The sequence below is a fragment of the Mastigoproctus giganteus genome, chromosome 3 (assembly GCF_048544385.1).
Source record: "Mastigoproctus giganteus isolate SK-2022 chromosome 3, ASM4854438v1, whole genome shotgun sequence".
Taxonomy (NCBI): Eukaryota; Metazoa; Arthropoda; class Arachnida; order Uropygi; family Thelyphonidae; genus Mastigoproctus; species Mastigoproctus giganteus.
In genome coordinates this window covers 19,883,913-19,904,230 of record NC_143577.1, presented here as the reverse complement: position 1 = coordinate 19,904,230, position 20,318 = coordinate 19,883,913, and the positions used below count along the sequence as shown (strand labels likewise).

The 20,318-nt window shown below is 33.7% G+C and overlaps 1 protein-coding gene across 1 annotated transcript in view; it reads left to right on the top strand.

Annotated features, from left to right (window-relative positions):
* The window catches only part of LOC150087777 (ATP-binding cassette sub-family A member 2-like), a 487,681-nt gene that overhangs the window by 449,776 nt on the left and 17,587 nt on the right, over window positions 1–20,318 (top strand). The window contains exons 42-47 of the mRNA XM_090369199.1: window positions 2,899–2,970; window positions 6,532–6,638; window positions 11,706–11,847; window positions 16,394–16,528; window positions 17,722–17,825; window positions 18,280–18,472. Of these exons, the coding sequence (XP_090225325.1) occupies window positions 2,899–2,970; window positions 6,532–6,638; window positions 11,706–11,847; window positions 16,394–16,528; window positions 17,722–17,825; window positions 18,280–18,472 (753 nt within the window). The remainder of the gene's footprint in view (window positions 1–2,898; window positions 2,971–6,531; window positions 6,639–11,705; window positions 11,848–16,393; window positions 16,529–17,721; window positions 17,826–18,279; window positions 18,473–20,318) is intronic.

Below are 20,318 nucleotides of genomic sequence, written 5' to 3'. Positions count from 1 at the left end.
GCTGGCATCATTCCCTTGCTCCTTGTATAATTCTCTATAGTAGTCTTCTGCTATTTGAATTATGCCTTCTCTGCTATTTATAAGTACACCATTGCTATTCTTCAGTTTCAGTATCATTTGTCTTTCTGTGTTACTGCTCATGGTTGCTGATTTAAGTCCTTTGTTTTCCCTTAATGTTTGTTCTACTTTTCTTGTGTTAAATCTTATGTCCTCTCTGAGTCTCTTTTTAATGGCTTTGCATAACTCAGTATACTCAATTTTCTCCTTATCAGTGTTTATCTTGCTCTTCATTTGTCACCTTTGGTTCATCATAACAAATGTTTCTTGATTAATTTTTTCTTCTTTGGATTTCTTTTTCCCTATAGGTTTCTTGGGCTTTATCACTTTCAGAAAGTTGTAATATTCCTTGTCAATATCTTTGTCCTGAGCAGTCTGCAGAATCTCAAACTTGTTAAGTTCCAGTACATACTGCTTTTTCTCCTCTTCTGTTATCTCAAAGACTTTCATATTATTTACTTGAGTCAGTTTTTTTCCTTTCTTTTCCTACATCTATATCAAGTTTGCATCTTACCATTCTGTGATCACTTCCAACATTTACCTTATTCGGGATGGTAATATCATTCATGATGTTACCATCATGAATTACCATTCATGATCTTCTGTTAGTGAGGATGAAGTCAGTTTTATTAGTTGTTACTCCATTTGGGCTCTTCCATGTCCACTTTCTGTTCACCCTTTTCTTGAAAAGAGTGTTCATTACTGACAATCCTTGAGATTCTGCAAATTCCACAAGTCTTTCACCTCTTTCATTTCTTTCACCAATTCCAAAATTTCCTATAGTTCTCCTTCCTGTGCTGTTTTGTCTTTTTCCAACCTTAGCATTTGAAGTCCCCTATAATGATATTGTAGTTGGTTTTCTGCTCATCTAGAAGACTCTCAATTTCGGTGTACATTTCTTCAACCTCTTCATCATTATGGCTCGATGTTGGTGCATAAATCATTATAACCTTTAGCTTGTACCTCTTAGAAATCCTGAGTATTAGTCTTGACACTCCTGGTGATGTACTTTTGAATTCCAAAATGTTGTTTTTTATATCCTTATGGACCAGAAAGCCAACTCCACCTTCGCTCCTTTCACTGTTTCCATTGGTGTACAGTCAATTTGTTATTTGCCCTAAATACTGTATATGACTAATTTTTTGTTAGTCTCTGTTAAGTTTCTAACCATAAATATTACTAAGTATATCACCAGTGATATTGCTTTAGCAACTACAGTGAATAATTAGGACCACTTATATTAGCAGTTGGAATAACCCATTATAACCCAATGCTCAGAGTCCAAAGAATCACATCACGATGTAAACGAGATCATGTTAGAAAATTCTAGCCATTTTTCAGCATTCAAACTTCATACATACTATCAGTTTTGCTCATCTGTTTTTTTTTGCGTAATATTTGCAATGCTATGTCTAAGAAAAATTATGCAAAGAATAATAATGGAAATAATATGCAATTGCATTGTTTCATTGTCTTTGATTAGTCTTTAAATCTGGTACCCCTTCCGATTGGTCATTACAAGTAGCAGTGATGACATGCCTAGCCCACTATGGTTAGTCTTAAGGTGTTTATCCCCATTTTGCCCGTTTTAAAATCGAAAAATGAGTTTCCCATTTTAAAACAGATGAAGGGGGGATAAACCGACGCCACTGTTAGATAAAGCTCACTATGTCATCAGTGAGCTAATCCTTGTGTTAAGTGGGCTGAGGGGTAAAGGTCGGTAGATACAGCTCAAGTCTTTTGTTGCCTTTGTTCATTAGTAGTACTGCTGTTATTAGTGCTGCTGTGTTTGTATGTTTCTTGTGCTATTTCATCTCATAAAAATGCTTTGTAATTTTTATTAATGCCTGGAAAATGTTTTGTTCCTGGATGTCATATAAATTATAAAGGTGATCCAAAAGTACACATCTTTGGCTTTTTGTTGAAGGATACTGTTTTAACTAACATTTAACTATACCAAGGAAAGACTTTGTGCCATCTGAACATTCAAAGGTAAGTTTGCTAAAATAAGTTTGTGGTATGTTAATAACAGTTATCTTAAATAGGAGCATTTGAACAGTAATAATGAAATGAAACAAATATATTCTTGTCAGAATATAAAACATTTTGTCGGATTTCGGCTTCTGTGGTTTCATTCATATATAAAATATTCATTTTGTGTATTGGATACACTGAAGAAAAGTGTATGCTTAAGAAATCAAAAAATCTCAATAATTGTACAATATGTAATGTTAATTTTATTTATCGAAACTTATAGATAAATATACAATGTGTAATTATATGCAATCTTTGATAAACTACAGGACCTATGCCATGATAGGATGCCTCACAGTATAAGTGTGTTCTAACTACTACATTATAAATTTTGTGACTCTTAAGTTAATCATTGAGGAAACAGAAGAAAGAACAAGGTAGAGGAAACAGAAGACAATAGCAATTATGCATACTTCATGAATACCTGTTTGAATTTTTTTTCTTTTTTGTCTATAGCAGTTATGCATACTTCATGAATACCTGTTTGAATTTTTTTTTTTTTTTCCTATTTAGTTTAACAAGGTTTTCTGGAGAAATTCTTAAAGCAAAGCCTCTTCAGTCAGTGCTGTATTTTTCCATTATGTTAATGGAAAGCATAATTGATCAGCCCATAAACACAAACACTTATACAGTCTAATACAATGGTTTATTATGGCCTATGCATTTTGCCAAAAAGTTATTTTACATTGACTGCCTTTGATTACCATACAGTTATACCAAAATCTTATTATTTATTAGTTACTGATCATGATTAGTTATAACAGTAACATGCATAGAGTAATTTGAATAGTAATTTCTTTCTCATAGATTTATGAATCTAGCAAAACAGGAAGGTTAGTTGCTGTAGACAAAGTGTGCCTTGGCGTTCCAGAAGGAGAGGTGAGAACTTCACTTTTTTAAGCATGCATTTACTTTTTTTTCATTCCTATGAAAATATTAGCACTTTACAGACTTGCTTCATTTTCTGAAAATTTGTTACTGTCCAAATAAAAAGTGCAATCTTTATCAAGATTCTTGTTCTTCAATTCTTTTGGGGGTTATTTATTTAAATATTCAACCCTGCCCTTTTTGATGTTATATTGTATGAAATATTTTTATGTATGGCACATAAAAATACATGCCAATTTTTACATGATACAAACAAATACCAATCTTGATTGAATGATAGATTAAAAAAAAACAAAAAAACTGGATAATACAGGGGATAGCATGCCTTCCACATTGTGTGTTAATCAAATAATATTCAATATGATGGCTTCACTCAGCAGTTCATGAAGATTGTGAGATACAATTGAAATTCATTTTTTGAGCTGGCTGAAATGTATCATAGAATGTTGGTACTATATGGTGATATGTGCATAAGTTACCTGAAACTCTGAAAATGGGTGAATAAATTCAAAAGCAGTGTTAAAAAGTATTGAGGCATCGAGAGAGAGAGAGAGAGAGAGAGTGTTACTTTTTATACCTTCCATACTGATCATTCTACACAAAAGGTGATACAGTAGATTGTTTGAAATTTTATCTCACCTTCCATGTTCACCATATCACAAATGAGTAATATTTACCTTTTCTGGTCACCTAAAAAGTTACTCAGTGATGTCATATTATTGGCTCCAAGACCAACCAAAGTAAGTCTTTTCTTATGATATGCATTATTTGGTTCAGCACAGGAAAACATAACTAGAATGTAACGAAGACTACACAGACAATTAAAATATATATTTTGTTTATTGTGTGATTCAGATACTACTCTTTTGCAGACTTTTCGAACCCCATATACTGATTATAAACATATCATCCGTAAAGCATGTTACAATAGCTGGTCACTAATCTGGAGAGGTTATCCAGGAAACAAACTATACCAAATAAAACCAGAACCAAAGCTTTGGCTCTCCAGCTTCCAGAAAAGCAGACGAGAAGAAACAATTTTAGGAAGTCTCAAGATTGGGCATACTCATCTCACTCACCTGTATCTATTAACTAATGACAGCGCTCCACAATGTACATCATGTCAAGTACAACTGACTATTCGCCATTTGTTAGTGGACTGTCCCCACTTTCAGAACGCCCGTCACCACCAAATACGGAGTATGCGGAAAGGTCAGGGAATGACCACCGCACCGGAGCAATATGGCCTTAGTTGCTAATGCTCCTAAAAAAAAAACAAAAAAAAAAAAAAAAAAAAAACTTTCAGAACATCCGCTTAGATACTTTTAAATCAATTGCTAAAACACAGTCATCAATAAATTTATTGCAGATTCTGGGAGATGATCCTAATAAAAAAGAACTATTTACTTTCCTAAACCGGATAGAAATATATCATAAAATATAGTTATTTCATATTCACCATTAGAAGACACAATATGGCCCAAGTAGCCTATGTGTTGTTAAAACCCTACAACAACAACAAATTGTATGATTAAAAGAGTTTTTATATAAATTTTGTGATATAATACATTTTTACTGTTAGTGGCCATAATAAGATAAGAGGGGGAGAGGTTGGACACACAGAGGCAGAGAGAGAGAATAAATTGCCAGTTTTTTTTCTGCACTGTTTCATTTTAATGAAAGGAAGACAAATTCTGCATGATTAATTTTAGAAAAATTTAATCAGTAGTAGCAATTAAATATATAAAAGGAATTCAATTATGCAATTAAATATATAAAAGGAATTCAATTATGCAATTAAATATATAAAAGGAATTAAATATATAATATATATAAGGAATTGGTGCATTCTTGGAAGAAAGGTAATTCTAGAAAACAGTAACAAGCATTGGTTACCAGGCACATGAATGCAAGAAAATTCTTTAGTGGTGAGTATACTTAGCGTGAAGCTGTGAGGGAAGAAGGCAGTTGCTGCTGAAAGCTATTTATAATAATACAAGTACAATTCAGCTGTATAATTAAACTTAGCCAAATGTTTTTAGAAAACTCCTTTCTTATATAATAGCATGGTACAGTATTTAACCTGCATAATATGTATAAAACTGCAGGCAAAAATATATAAATAAATGTTTACGTATTTTATTTAACACTGCAATATTAAATATATCCTTAAAATTGTAATCTTGTCATTGTAATATCTATTATTCCTGAGCACCCTATAACAGAGGACCACAAAAAGTTCTGTTAATTATGTGCATGATGTAATCAGTAATAAATTCATTATCAGAACTTTGAGATAAAAACAGTCAAAAATAGCAATTTAAGCACTTTTTCAGTCAACAAATAACAATCATTCAACGTAGTTTCCCTTTGACAGTTAGACAGTTGTTTCACCACTAAACCAATTTTTAATTTCTGTGTGTTAAAAAAACCTTTTTGTTGCTCCCCAAGACAAAGGTGCATACCATTGTTTTCACTTCATCACTCTAGAACTTTTTTTTCTTTGTGGGACTGCCTTCAGTGGACCAAACATCCAAAATCAAATAATTCTAAATCTGAACTATGTGAGGATGTTGTAGTAATGCTCAACCTACATTGCTTTAGCAGAGTGAGGGTGGGCATTGTCAAGCAGAATCACTCATTTCCTTTGCTTCTCTAAGCTATTTTTGAGTACTGCTTAGTGTGCCATTTTGAAGTATGTAACACTAAAAAGCATTAGTCACTGATGTACTTGGTATCTTACTTATATCATAATAAATTTGGCACCAACTGAAACTAGCAGAATTGAGAGAGAAATTAAATTTATAAGTAATTGAATGCCCATATGCTTATTGTCATGAATTGATTTGGTACCACATACATGCAAAAATTATTTGCAAACTATTCACAGAAATGGTAATTTGTTTACAGTTATCATTTAAATATTAGTGAATGTGGTAGATAGGCACTTCATCTTTCAAATCTACAGATTTGAAAGATGATGTTAAACAGAACTTAGCAGTGTTTTACCACAGTGCATGTATTAGTAGGATACCAAATGGGAAATTGAGCATGTTTAACTTTGTAAAGATAAAGGAAAATTTGCAAATGCCCTATTAATTTGCACCTTAAAGCAGCCTAATATTACTGATGCTATTCTTAACATCTGCACTAGTCTGTGTTTTGCTTATAACAAAGAGTAACATAACTTTCATCAAAAAGAACTCATACAAATAAATGCATCATTTACTGATGTATATTTTTAGTTTTCTTTCCCATTCATTGTATAATTGTTCTGTTCTTTGGTCAAGTTACAAACCACTAGCACATTATCATTACAAATAATGATAATATGCTAGTAGCTTTTTGTATTCATGAATTTATGTATTTGCTGCGATAAATATATTAAATCCATATTACTAATAGTGCTAATTAAAATGTTTGACATGCCAACCAAAATCTGTTTGACATTTCTGATGTATATAATATGATTTATATTGCATTGCATGCATTGGAATAAAAATGTCTTAAGTATGAATTAGTAGCTATTTTATTTTATTTCTGCTGTTTTAGTGTCTTGGACTACTAGGAGTAAATGGAGCTGGGAAAACCACAACATTTCAGATGTTAACTGGTGATACTTCAATAACAACAGGAGATGCTTACTTGCATGGTTACAGGTATCTTAAGTCTTTAATGGAGTTCAGATTTTTGTATACTTAATTTAATAATGTTATTCTTCTTGAGATCAGCTCAAAATCATGTCAAAACTACCAAAAATTTGGAAAGGGGGGTGAAAAACACTACTCTGATTATTGTGAAATCGGGCTTATTTCAAGTAATAAATTTGGCTGACTTATTCTCATAAATAGTAATTTTGCAAACTAGTTCTTGAATATAATTATGAATATAATTTTAATTATTAACTTTTATCAACAGGCTTAGTTCCTTAAATTTAGTGAAAATTTCTCTACAAAAATTCATTAAAACTACTACCCATTTAAAATTAAAAAAGAAAATTATCTAATCACAAAGAACAAAACTTACTTGTTGGCTGACTTTTAGGAACAGCTACAAAAACAAATTAAACTAACAACGAGCAAATTGATAGTTAAAAAGCATTCAAAATATAGGTGACCATAGCCTTCAACTCAAGAATTGGAGCTGTTGGGAAGAGTCATGATTCTGCATTAAACTAGTTGCTTATAAATGCCTGAGGATTATCCTCATGTGGAGGGATTAGGAATTCTCTTGTTTACTGGAGGGGTTTTACATAAATTATATTAAAACACAGTTCCTCACATTTAATTAAGAAAATAATTAGTCATTGTACTTATCAGGCATAGTCTCATTCTCTATATAGCTGTGAGAAAACTGGCTTTGCTACTTAGTGCATTGAACTCATTATGGAAAATTATTGGTTTATTAATCCCTATAATACAGGAAGCAAAATTTTCAACACACACACATACAGCACATTTGGTACACTGAATTAATCTGTTGTTTGCTGACAGTATTTCTGAACCCACCCACTCTGAGATCCTGTTTTTTAAGAAGAAAGAGTGGCTGACTGGAACACAATTGCAAAAAAAAAAAATTTATTCTGTAACATGTGGCTTGACATGTGTGATGGTGCATATATCTTGATATCTCTGAGCACATTTCAGGATAATACTTTACCCTAACATATAGTCAGCATGCCTACCAAGTAAAAAAGACACTGATAATTTGTCTCCGCTGTCAAGACCATCTCAGATGATCCCTCCAAGAGTAATGTAGTTATATATTAGATACCATAGCCAAATGATGTGAATTACATGGATAAGATGAAAAGAGGATTGCTTGATAGGATGATCAAACATAGCAGCACCATTCATACCATCAGTTTAGCTTGTTCTACTATAACTGAACATTTTTGAAAAACTTAGGCCTTTCTTCGTAAGAGCAACCCTTTGTTCCATTCACTAATCTTGTTGCCCTTCTCTGTACTCGTTCCAACAGCTCTACATCCTTCTTAAAATCAGGCCTCCAGACCTGTATACAGTACTCAAGGTGTGGCCTGACCATTGCCTTATACAAGGGGATAATCACCACCTTATCCCTGCTAGAAAAATTCCTGTATATCATTGACAAGACACCATGAGCTACTCTTGCATATGATATCAAAATTATTCTTTGCATCCAGTTCCTTTGTGACCACATCATAGTATCCAATCAAATTGGTCAGAGACAAGACTTTCCCTTAACAAAACCATAATGTGTCCGAGCTATAACTGAAGTCTTGTCTAAATGGTCCTGCAATGCTTCTCTAACCAGTGCCTCCATTATTTAACTTCTGTTCCCTGGAACAGAAGTTAAACTAACAGGTCTATAATTACTTTTATCACCCTTTGATTCTTCTTTGTGAATTAAGATCACAGAAGCTCTCATAATTATGGCTAAGGGTTTGCTTACTTCCTTTGCTGCCTCCTTTAATATAACTGGATAGATCCCATCCACCCCAGGCACCTTTCTTATGTTTATCTTCAACAATTTCTCCTCCACTTTGCTCTCAGTTATTACAAAATTGTCTAGCTCACTGCCAGAGTTTAATTCACCTGTGGTATTCCCGTCCCTGAACAACTCCTCATGTGTGAATGTAGATGCAAAATACTCATTTAGTTTGTTAGCTACCTGAGAAGGATCATCAACAGTTGAACCATCGATATCCAGTGGACCAATCTGATCCATCCTCTTACTAAACTTTGAACAGTATTTCTTAGGTATGAAAAGCCTAGTAGCTTCCAAGATTAATTCTTTGGATGCTTCCCATTTTGAATTTACTGTTGGTAATGTCATCAGTTGGTCCCAACGTATAGAATTTAAATTCAGACTTCTGTAGTGTTCTTTACGAAAGAAAAAACCCTTCCCTTTACCCTTGATGGTAGTACCTCTTTGAGTAAATCTCACTTCAGCACACTGTGATCACTGCCATCCTTGTGGTTCCTTTATCTGTGGATTCTTAATGCATGAAGAATCACTACTGATAATCAGATCAAGAGTATTACTCCCTCTAGTTGCCTCCCAAACATGCTGCTGTAGAAGACAATCTTTCAATAAATCCAAAAGCCTTGCTAGTATGTCAATGACCAACCCACAAATTCCAGTCAATATGTGGGAAATTAAAATCCCCCGTTATAAGGCTCTCTGATTCACTGGTCCACTCTATTTCCCTGTACAGTTGTTTATTATACTCATCAGAGTCATTAGGCCTATAACACACTCCTACTCTCAATTTTGATTTCCCAGTGCTTATGTCACACCAAACTGACTCGATACTGCACTGTCCAGATCATGTCGACTGGCTGTACTTCCTTGGATTTTATGTGTTTCTTAACTAATAGCATAACCCCTCCTCCCTTCCTATTCTATCTATCCTTCCTGTAGAAATTGTACTCCTCAAATTCCATGTCTGCATTCCTTATATCTCTGTGACACCACGTCTCTGATATCCCAACTCTATCTGCCCCTGATGTTTTGACGAACACTTCAAATTCATCAAATTTATTTACCAAACTCCTAGCATTGGTGTACATGCAAGTGTACAATAGTTATAATGTACACCAATGGTTATAGTGTACACCACTAATTGGTTATCCAGTTTTCTCTCTGCCCGCTCACTGAGGGTGATGGTAGATGGCTCTCTATCTTCTAACTTCTTCACTAATGCTGGTGTTCCCCAAGGTTCAGTCCTTTCCCCTCACTGTTTTCCTCTTGTATATTGATGACCTTCTTCCATTGACCAGAAATCCTATCCATAGTTTTGCTGATGATAGCACATTGCATTCCACTTTCCAGTGTGAGAAACCTTGCCCTGCTCAATCATCATCAACTTTTCGAATATCCACTACCATTCCTTAAATGCCAATCTCCAGTGGGATAAAGATAGCTTAGTTGATTTCAATCCTTCTAAAACTCAGTCCTGTCTTATATCTCGCAAAAAGGATTCTTCTGCTCCTATGCTTATCTTTGGTGACACTCCGATTTCTAGGCAAGATGATATATCTTTTTTGGGGATTACCCTGACTTCTAATCTCTCTTTGGCACAAACACATTACAAATATTGACTCCTCTGCATCTAAAAAACTTGGTTTTCTCTTTCGCTCTTGGCGTTACTTTTCTTCCAAACAGCTGTTCACTGGGTACAAATCGCAAATCCACCCTACAATGGAATATTGTTCTCAGATCTGGGGCGGTGCCTCCAAAACTTCTGCCAGGCTTCTAGATTCCATTCAGAAGAGGGCAGTTAGGTTAATTAATGACTCATCTCTAACAGAGTCTCTCCACTCTCTGTCTCATAGACGATAGATGTACTGTTTCTGCTGCATGCCTTTTCTACAGATACTTCCATGGGCACTGAATTGGCTTGTATAATTCTTGCTCTCTCTTTCAAAATGGTCCGAACATGTGCTGCCACCAGCTAACATCCATTTACTATCCAGCTTCAAACTCACAGAACCAACTTTTCATCTTCCTCGTTTATTCATTCAACTGCCGTTTTCTGGAACGACCTTCCTTCATATGTATTTCCTGAAAATTACAGTCTACAGAAGTTCAAGTCCAATGTCAATAAAATATCTTCTTTCATCTTCTCAGCCTCCAACCCATGCATGGTATTAAGTACTAGAAGTTCTAATACCTCTCATGTTTGGAGTTTCCATAATAATAAAAAAAAAAAAAAAAAAAAAAAAACTTATTTGAACTAGTGCAATATCATGGCAACTCGTTGTGAGGGCATTCACAATATGAGATATACTTAAATAATGACAATTTATGACTACTATAGAACAATTTAAACATGATGCTATAGCACAAACCTATATAGTTAGATAATATATAACTATAAAACCCAACCTAGTACACAATTTTCTTCCTGAATCTCTTGGTAGGCTGCTTTTGATAGCTCATTGGTCACTTTGACATGATTTGCCAGACAGTTAATCAGTTTGAGGCATCATCTGATTTGTTCAAATTACTGTCAGGAATGCTTGTAAATATCTTAATCTTCCCTGATATCATCAATACAAAAATTATCTGTTTCACTAACACAACTTTTGAAATTGTGAATGAATTCAGCAATTTTGCTTACTTTTCACTAAAACTGACAGAATATATTTGTATATACTCCAAATATAAAAAAATAAAAGTAAATAACAATGTGCAGGTTTTCCATCTCAAAATCAGATGAAGAGTGTGTGTGTGTGTGTGTGTGTGTGTGTGTGTGTGTGTGTGTGTGTGTGTGTGTGTGTGTGTGTGTGTGTGTGTGTGTTCGCCCAAGTAAAATGCAAATTATATATATATATTATATAATTTGCATTTTACGTGAGTGGCCATTAGCCAGCCGTCCAATGAGATTGCTTAAAGTTGTATTTGAGTTTCCTTGTAACTATTTTAACAAGTATTGTTAATTATGGGTTTACAAAGAGTGCAGGACTCATTGTCAACCTAGAATTAACATTAATGTTTCAGTACTGTTGCATATGTGAATATTCTTGCTTTGTTTATTGTATATTCTTTCATTTATTGGTTTCAATATCACACAGCAGTCTATGGAGGTATGATTTTAAATAGTTTTTAAATTATTTTTCTTAAAATATAAAAATTATTGTTCCACCTTTGAACTGCATTTATTTGTTGCCCTCATTTTTGAATAGATACAGTTTTTCTTACTTCAAAGTATGTAAGAATGTTGATATTTTCTTATATAGCATTAGAAAAGAATTTCACCGAATCCAAGAATATATTGGATACTGCCCACAGTTTGATGCTCTTTATGATGAGATGACTGCAAGAGAACATTTACAGTTATATGCAAAGTTCAGAGGAATCCCTTCAAAGAATGAGAGAAAGGTATAATTGACTATTCAGATAAGATAACACCTCCATTTTCATGTATTATTTCTATGTTTGTAAATTTACATACAGTGGCACCTTGTATAGTGCTAATTTGTATAACACTATAAAAATATAGTCCACAATCATAATAGTTTACTGTATATTCTAGTTTGTTGTAGGCCATCTATCTAAAGATACTTATGAAATCCAAACCCAAAATATTTGACTTTGAGAATGTATCTACATGCCACTTATTTTATGTAATAAAAAATACGAGGGCTATTCAATAAAGAATGATCATGATTTTTTTTTCCACAACATACCATTAAAAATCATCCATATTTTGATGGTACTTTCCAGAGTAGTCCCCATATGATGAAATGCACTTACTCCAACATTTCTGCCATTCTTCAAAAACATGGTGGAAGCCATTTTTTTACATGCATTTGAGAATCACCTCTTATGTCTGTACAACTTCTGATGACTGGAAACATTTTCCTTGTGGCTCCTTCTTTTAACTTTGGAAGGGAAAAAACAATTGCAGGATGTAAGGTCAGGGCTGTAGGACAAATGAGGAACACATTTGACATTAATTTTGGCCAAATACTTGATGACAGTATGAGCAGTGTGAGGTCTTGCATTGTCATGATGCAGCACAACCTGTGCAGTTGTGGTCATTTGCATGATGTGATCTCACAAAGTATGCAGTACCTTACTACAGTTCTGTAGTAAAGTCCTGTAACAATCATATGATGTGGCACAACATTCTGGTAAATCATCCCTTGAATGTCAAAAAAAGAGATGACCATAATCTTTCCTGCAGAAGCCACAACTTTTGCTTTTTTTGGTGTTGGTGATGACATAGACTTCCAAACAGAGCTTTGTTGCTTACTCTCTTGGCCGAAATGATGAAGTATGTCTCATCTACTGTTATCACCTTGGACAGAACCTCACCATCTTCAGTAACCGTCCATTTCAGCTCCTGACCAACCTTTATGTGAGCTTGCTGTTGCTCAGGTGTGAGTATCAGCATCATTGATATTGATATAAGCTATTTAAGGGATATACCTGAATCCCTACCAATGAGAATTAATGAAGAGATCTTTGCTAAAGAAGGGGTTGCACAATTACTAATTGAAAAATTACATAGGTGACTAATTTTTTGTCTGTATCTGTATGTGTACATTCCAAAAAGGCAATGACCAAGCTGCATTATGTGTTAATTTCCTATATTTACCTCAAGATCTATCAAGTCAGATTTTATGGGGGGGGCGGATTTTTTTTTTGAAGGTTATTCATACAGCCTAGTATCGAGTTAATTTATTATTTTTATTAGCTATTACAATAGACCTGATCCCAGTAATCTCCACAGAATAACATCCTTTTTGCCATCATTAAGCCAAAATGTTAACTCATACTGCCAGATTGGTCTAGTGAGTAAGGTACTTGCCTGAAAAATAAAGGATGTGGGCTTGAATGATGCTATGCTACATCCAGTGTGGGTGTTGCAATTCTCCAGTATTTTTTAATTGGAGGTATAGGAGGTATAAATAGTGTGATATGATTTCTGTAATTGAGTCACCTTAACTAAATATATACTATGGTACCATTAAACTGAGTTAGATTTCTTTTTGGTGACACTTTGGAAATGCCCCTGATAGCCAAAGCCTAGACAGCAGGGCCATTGTCATGGACAAAACTCTGACTAGGTATTTCTGAAGAAGGCCAAGTCTGCAACAGTATCTTTCTTGAAGAAATCAAAATCAATCCATGTCTAATAGAAATATTCAGACAGAAAAACATCAGGTAAGTTAATGCTTAAAAGCATGTACTGGTAAACAATCCTGTGGCTGTAATTTATGCAAGAAAGCAAGCTTATACACTATCAGCCAAAAAAAAAAACCAACACTTCTCATTTCACATATGCATTTGATCCAGTAGGTTGTCTAGTTTTTCCTTGAATTCATTTAAGCCATCAACTTCCATAGCAACAGATGGAAGTTTGTTCCAGCCACCCTCTGGCTAAAGGCAAACATCCACACATCTTTTCTGCAACTGTCTTTCCTCAATTTGAATTTATGCCCCCTCAGAGGAAGAATCCCATCAGCATCGGGCTTTCCCAATCCATTCAAATCTTTAAACACTTCAATCAGATCACTTTGCAGGTGCCTAGTCTCCAAATGCTGCAATTTACAGAACTGAAGGCTTTCTTCATAAGAGCACCCCTTTGTCCTCCTCACCAATCTCGTTGCCCTTCTCTGTACTCATTCCAGCAGCTCTACATCCTTCCTAAAATGAGATCTCCAGACTTCTATGCAATACTCAAGATGTGGCCTGAGCATTGCTTGATACAATGGGTAACCACCTCCTTATCCCTGCTAGAAAAATTCCTGTATATCATTGACAAAAATCCCTTAAATTTTCCTCACAGCATGTCTACGTTGCTCAGAGAATTTCATGTATCTGACTGCACAGTTACCTCCAGGTCTTTTTCAGTTTCCACCACCCTGAGTATAGTACCATACAGTTCATACTTTTCTCTGAGGTTACCGCCCATCAGCCTAACTTTACTAGATCCTGTTGCAGTAGCATATCATCACTCCTGTCATTAACCACCCTGCCTACCTTTGTATCATACGTAAATTCCATTAAGCCTGATATGCCTTCATCAATATCATTGATAAATACATGTGTTTATAAAAAACAATGTGTATTTTACCAGTGAAATTTAATTTCTAGTGCACTGTGAACTTCAAAATACTACCAGCTTTTTTTTTTATTTTTTTTATAAACCTGTTGTTTGGTAAAAACTGCTTTTTGCAAAAAAAAACCACTCCTGATTTTAGCATTTGTTTGACCAAAACCCTCCTGTTATCCTCCTATCTTATCTCCACCTTTTTGAAAGTAAAAAAATTGGCAGCTATGTAAGAAAGGAAGCTTACACAGTATTAGCCAAAAAAAAAAAAAAAAAACCCAATACCTCCCATTTCAACTATCCGTTTGATCCAGTAGTATGCATTGGTATTTTTGACTCACTGGCTCAGTTCCACATCTAAAACAAATAGATAACCTGTGGAGTGGACATTATGTTGAAATCTGGCTCTTGCATTCATAATTACATTGTATTAGCATGACTTTTGTATTTTTTTGTAATAATAATGTTCCAATAAAAAGTGATGCCCAACAACAACATTTTAAAAATATCACTAAGTAGGTTTTTAAATAATAAAATTGCTTTTTACAGAGGTTGCAGGATCATATTTCAGCAGAGGCATTGGAATAATTTGAAAATGGTGCACATTATTGCATTCAATTTCTGTCTTGGGATGCTTTTGTCTTCTGGTTTGAAATGATGACTTTTGATCATTTCTAATAAAGGCCACCAGTCATCTGGTGTCAGCAATCAGTAAACCTCAAGCTGACCAGGCTAGCCAGGTGGGTAAAGTGTCTGCCTGGCAACCCAAAGGTCGCGGGTTCGAATCCCGCCTCTGGCTTGGATCAGAGTAGAAAATGCAAAAACCTTGGGAGGTGCAATATGACCACAGAAGCCGATGTGCCAATAACTAACAAAAAAAAAAAAAAAAAAAAAAAAAAAAGTAAACCTCAAAAACAGCTGTTATGAGATCTGAGTTTTAGACAAATAGCAGATTCATTTTTCTTAGTGATGCTATTTGTATAAAATGATATGAGCAATTTAGATTGACTCATGGATAATGGTCATTTCTAATGTGAGGGTAAATCCAAACCTTCACGTCTCTGTCATGGGGAAACAAAAGCATCCCCAAGACAAATTGAACATGTAAATGCATTGAAATAGCAAAAGCTATTTTCAAAGTAACTTTTATATACAGTATATAATAATTTTATTCTTTATATAGAGGTACTAAGTAAACATCAATTATAGAACACCACAAAATTAAAAATATACTGTACACCATTTTATAATGAAATAAACATATAAATAAAAAATAATAAGTTTAAGTAATTTAACCCAAATTACATGGCACCCCTGGAATGTTGTTACGGCGCCCCTGTTGAAAACCACTGATTTAACAGATAGGACATCTTTTGAATAACCTTCTTCCAACATTTCATTACTGTTTTTTTTTTAAGTGGAGTGTCCAAATACTTTTGAGAATTGTTCTTCCATCTGACTTCTGATGGAAGAAGGGAATTCTTTTGATTCTAACAAGATATTTGTTTTTATTTGAAGAAAACACTTTTTTCCCTCAAATCCAATAATTTACTTGTCGTTTCCGTAAACTGAAATTCAGTTTCCAGAACCTACTGTAACATTGAGGTCATATGTATATTTTTTTTCTTTGTTATTTTTGTTTTGTTTGAAATTAATCATACTCATTTTAAATATGACATGTGTGAGAATTTTGTAAATGGTTTATTAACATTTAGGAAAAATACTTTCTCTTAAAACAGCATTTTGAAAAAAAAAAAAAAAAAAAAGTATTTTTTACTAAAGGCCTTTTACTTTCATCATTTTTTCAAGTTTATTTGGTCATATGCAAACTATAATAATATGTACATTTAATTTTTTTAATAACAGGTAGTGGAATGGGCATTAAGAAAGTTAGATCTAGTACAGTATGCAGATAAAATTGCAGGTACTTACAGTGGAGGTAACAAAAGAAAGCTCTCTGCTGCAATTGCTTTGTTAGGCAGTCCCCCAATCATCTTTCTGGTAAGAGTAAAGTACTGTGCTATTAAGGTTTTATTTACTGTTCTGTGATAACTTAATTTATAGACCTCCAACAACACTATAAAGGCATTGTTGTACTCAATAAAATTTATAAAAAAATTAAAAAACATTTATAATATTAAAATCGTGTAAAGGCCTATGTCAAAAAATCACTTTAAAGTTATAACCACAGATATGCAAATCCTTTTTTTAGCGATGCCTGCATCTCTATAATGATACTAAAGGCTGCAATATTATTTTTTAGTGCAGACATCAAAATAATTTTAAAATTTTATGCATCTCAATTTCAGATTCCATCTTTGGAGATGCTTGAGTCCCTCCACTGACAGTGGTAACTTTTTATATATAAATGGCATCACAGAAGGTGAATGTGCCATTTTTATAAAATTCTGGCACTGTTGTGACAGCTGTTTTAAGACTATCAGACAACAGGTGGCCCTTATTATTAGCAAAATATGCCTATCTGTGTAGAAGTTTTCTTTTATATAAAATGTAAAAGAAAACTCCCACACAGTATATAAAAGAAAACTTCCAGTTTTTGTCCCAACAGGTGGCCCTTATTAGCAAATTATGCCTATCTGTGAATAATACACAGTTAGGCATAATTTGCTAATAAGCAATAATTTGCTTATTAGCAAAATATGCCTATCTATGTAGAAGTTTTCTTTTATATAAAATATAAAAGAAAACTCCCACACAGTATATAAAAGAAAACTTCCAGTTTTTGTCCCTCCACTGATGGCCAAAATTCAACTGCTCTCACTCGGTTTAATTGTTCCTGTGGGAGCTTAATTCAGCCCATTTTTGTAAAATTTTCTCAAAAGAATAAATTAAAATTATTTTTGTAAACATTTTTTAATAGATTCATATTTAATACCCTTCATCAATTTAATTTGGACTACAGATTCTTGTAGTTACCATAATTTATTTTCACGTTTTAAGAAGTCTTCATTCTTTTACGTGAATTTAAACAAAGACTTAAACCATAGCTTTTTCACTGTTCTGATTATTAATTATGATTGTAGTTTTGTTTATTTTCCTTGTTTAATCAAGCAGTAGTATGCATCTGTGATTGATGATGACACTCTGGCACTTCAAATGCCACTCCCCAGTACTCCAGATATATGATGTAATGTATTCTAACATAAACAATTTTTCATATCCCTCTACTGTAGGATGAGCCAACAACAGGCATGGATCCGTATACACGACGGTTTTTATGGGATCTAATACTCGAACTTGTTAGGAATGGTCGTTCAGTTATGTTGACTTCTCACAGGTAAATAATGATTAATATTAGTATTACAATGACAAAATAATGAAAGAAAGTAGAAATGTATAACAACTGTTATAAAAAATAATAATTAAATGAATAAATAATAATTAATGAAATAAAGTGAAATACTTCCCTAGTCCAAATATTTATCTAACCTCTCTTTAAATCTGCATAAATCTGCAAAGATTTATTATCTGATGTATTATCCTGATGCATATGCCTGAATTCATGCTGAACTCGAATTGGTGACTCATATTTAGCATACCATAAAACATGCACACATTTCTGTTGAATTGTCACCATCTTGAAACTGATGGCCACACAGCACTTAGCAATTCTTGGTTAGGTAACTTGTGTCACATGGTGATATAAATATTTGTTATTTTTGTGCTCTATCTTAAAATTGCAGTTTTTTCAAAGTAATTTCCTAATTGTTTTCTTTTAACTTTACTTTCAGTATGGAGGAATGTGAGGTATTATGTACAAGGCTAGCAATTTTAGTAAATGGTCGTTTTAAATGCCTTGGAAGTATTCAGCACTTGAAGAATCGTTTTGGAGAGGGTTATTTCATAACACTACGAACAAAAGAAAATGAACAGGAACCAGTACAAAGATGGATAAGGCGTACTTTCCCAGATGCATCCCTGAAGGTAAATATTAATTGCTGTTAAGGTTTTATTAGAATGCTTACTCAATATGACATAATAATTGACATAATCATTTGACATAATAATTATAGATCAATTATAGATTTACTAAATCTGGAAATTATTCAGCAGTTCCTATATACAGGCAGTTGAGGAAGACCACCTTGAATGTGCTTCAAATACTGAGGTTGTTTAAATGATGTTGGATTAATTATAGTAACGATGTATTAATGATGTTGTAAAATACAGCCACTCCCTGATTTACATAAAGGTTGTGTTCTGCGGAACTCTACGTAAGTCGGCATTTTATACAAGTCGGAATTTCTCTAAATGCTTATGCAGCACTTGCAAACTTGATTGAAGCAAAAAAGAAATGTTCAACAAACATGTAAATAGAATTATTTATTCAATTTTTTTTTTATCTCATGTGCAGGAAAAATTACAAAAATTTCAAAATTACAAAAAGAGAGAGGAGACAGGCATAATGTCAGCAAGTTTTACTTTTCGAGCATCGTTGCCAGAATTAACTCTCCAGCTGATAAGCACACCACTGTGGAAGTTGAGGGCTGTGGAGATTTAGAAGGGGTGTTTTTCAATGCATCACAAAATTTCTCTGCTGCTGCAGAATCAGCACTGACAACTTCACTGCATACTTTAATGTTTTGGAAACCAATATGATGCTTGAACCTATTAAACCATCCATTGCTTGCCACAAACTTGGCTTGGGGTTTGCCATACTTATCCTTAATATCTTCATAAATACTGCTTGCTTTTGCTTGAATGGCCAGTGGACTCAAGAGCAGTTGCTTCTGAATCTGATTTTCCATCCATATTATTAATAGCTTTTTCATCTTCGATATAGCACCTTAACATTGTTTTGTGATCACTGTTGATCTTAAATGCATCGATCCTTTAGCATACGTGCACTGTCCCTTAAAATAGTATTCACTGTTGAAGCAGCGAGACCTAATTCCATGCAATAGATGACAAACTTTGCCTTGCTTTGTACTTCTTAATTATCTTCATTTCTAAATCAATTTTGTTTTGTTTCCTAGCACTTGCACTTTCCGTTGGTCCCTTTCCCTTCACCATTGTAATAAGTAAATAGGAATGAAGAGAAGATTCTGAAAATTTATTTATGTTTTTTTATATGATTGAAGATTTCAGTGAAGGGAAACTCATTTCACCATAATACCATAACGTAAAAACTCACGGAATTCCAGTTATCAATATTATCACAAATGCAAGAAGATTGAGTTTACTACCTTATCCATTTATAATAGATTGCATTAACAGAAAAGCCCAATAAACCGGAAAGTGCAAATTGTTTTTTTATTGTTTTATGGTAGTGATCACCAGAAATGTGTTTTAGAAAAAATATCACAAGGGCATTCAAAATTGATTCTTATAATGAAACATATGGAACAATGAAAGTGTAGTGCAATTTCCATTATAAAAATGACCTTTTAGAGAGATAAATAGCTTAGTTATATAGCAAAAATTTCAACTTCTGAGGTCTTGGAACAAATCACCAAAAAAAAAAAAAAATGTGTTATTGGGTTCACATTATGATATTTTCATGATACCTCCATTTATTTCTACAGGGTACAAAATACTTTTCCACGATTTTTTTAAGTTTGCACCGGCCAGCAAAAACTTATGTAAAGTCAAATTTCCATAAGTTGAGTATCATGTAAGCCAGGGAGTGGCTGTAGTTATCTTTTAAGGACAAAAAAGGTGATATTGTACATAGTGCCACTAATGATATTAAGCTTAGGTAATCAGAGTTATTTACAGGCAGTCCTCGCCTTGCATGGTAGTGCGGGACCGTAAAAATGACTGTGCAAGC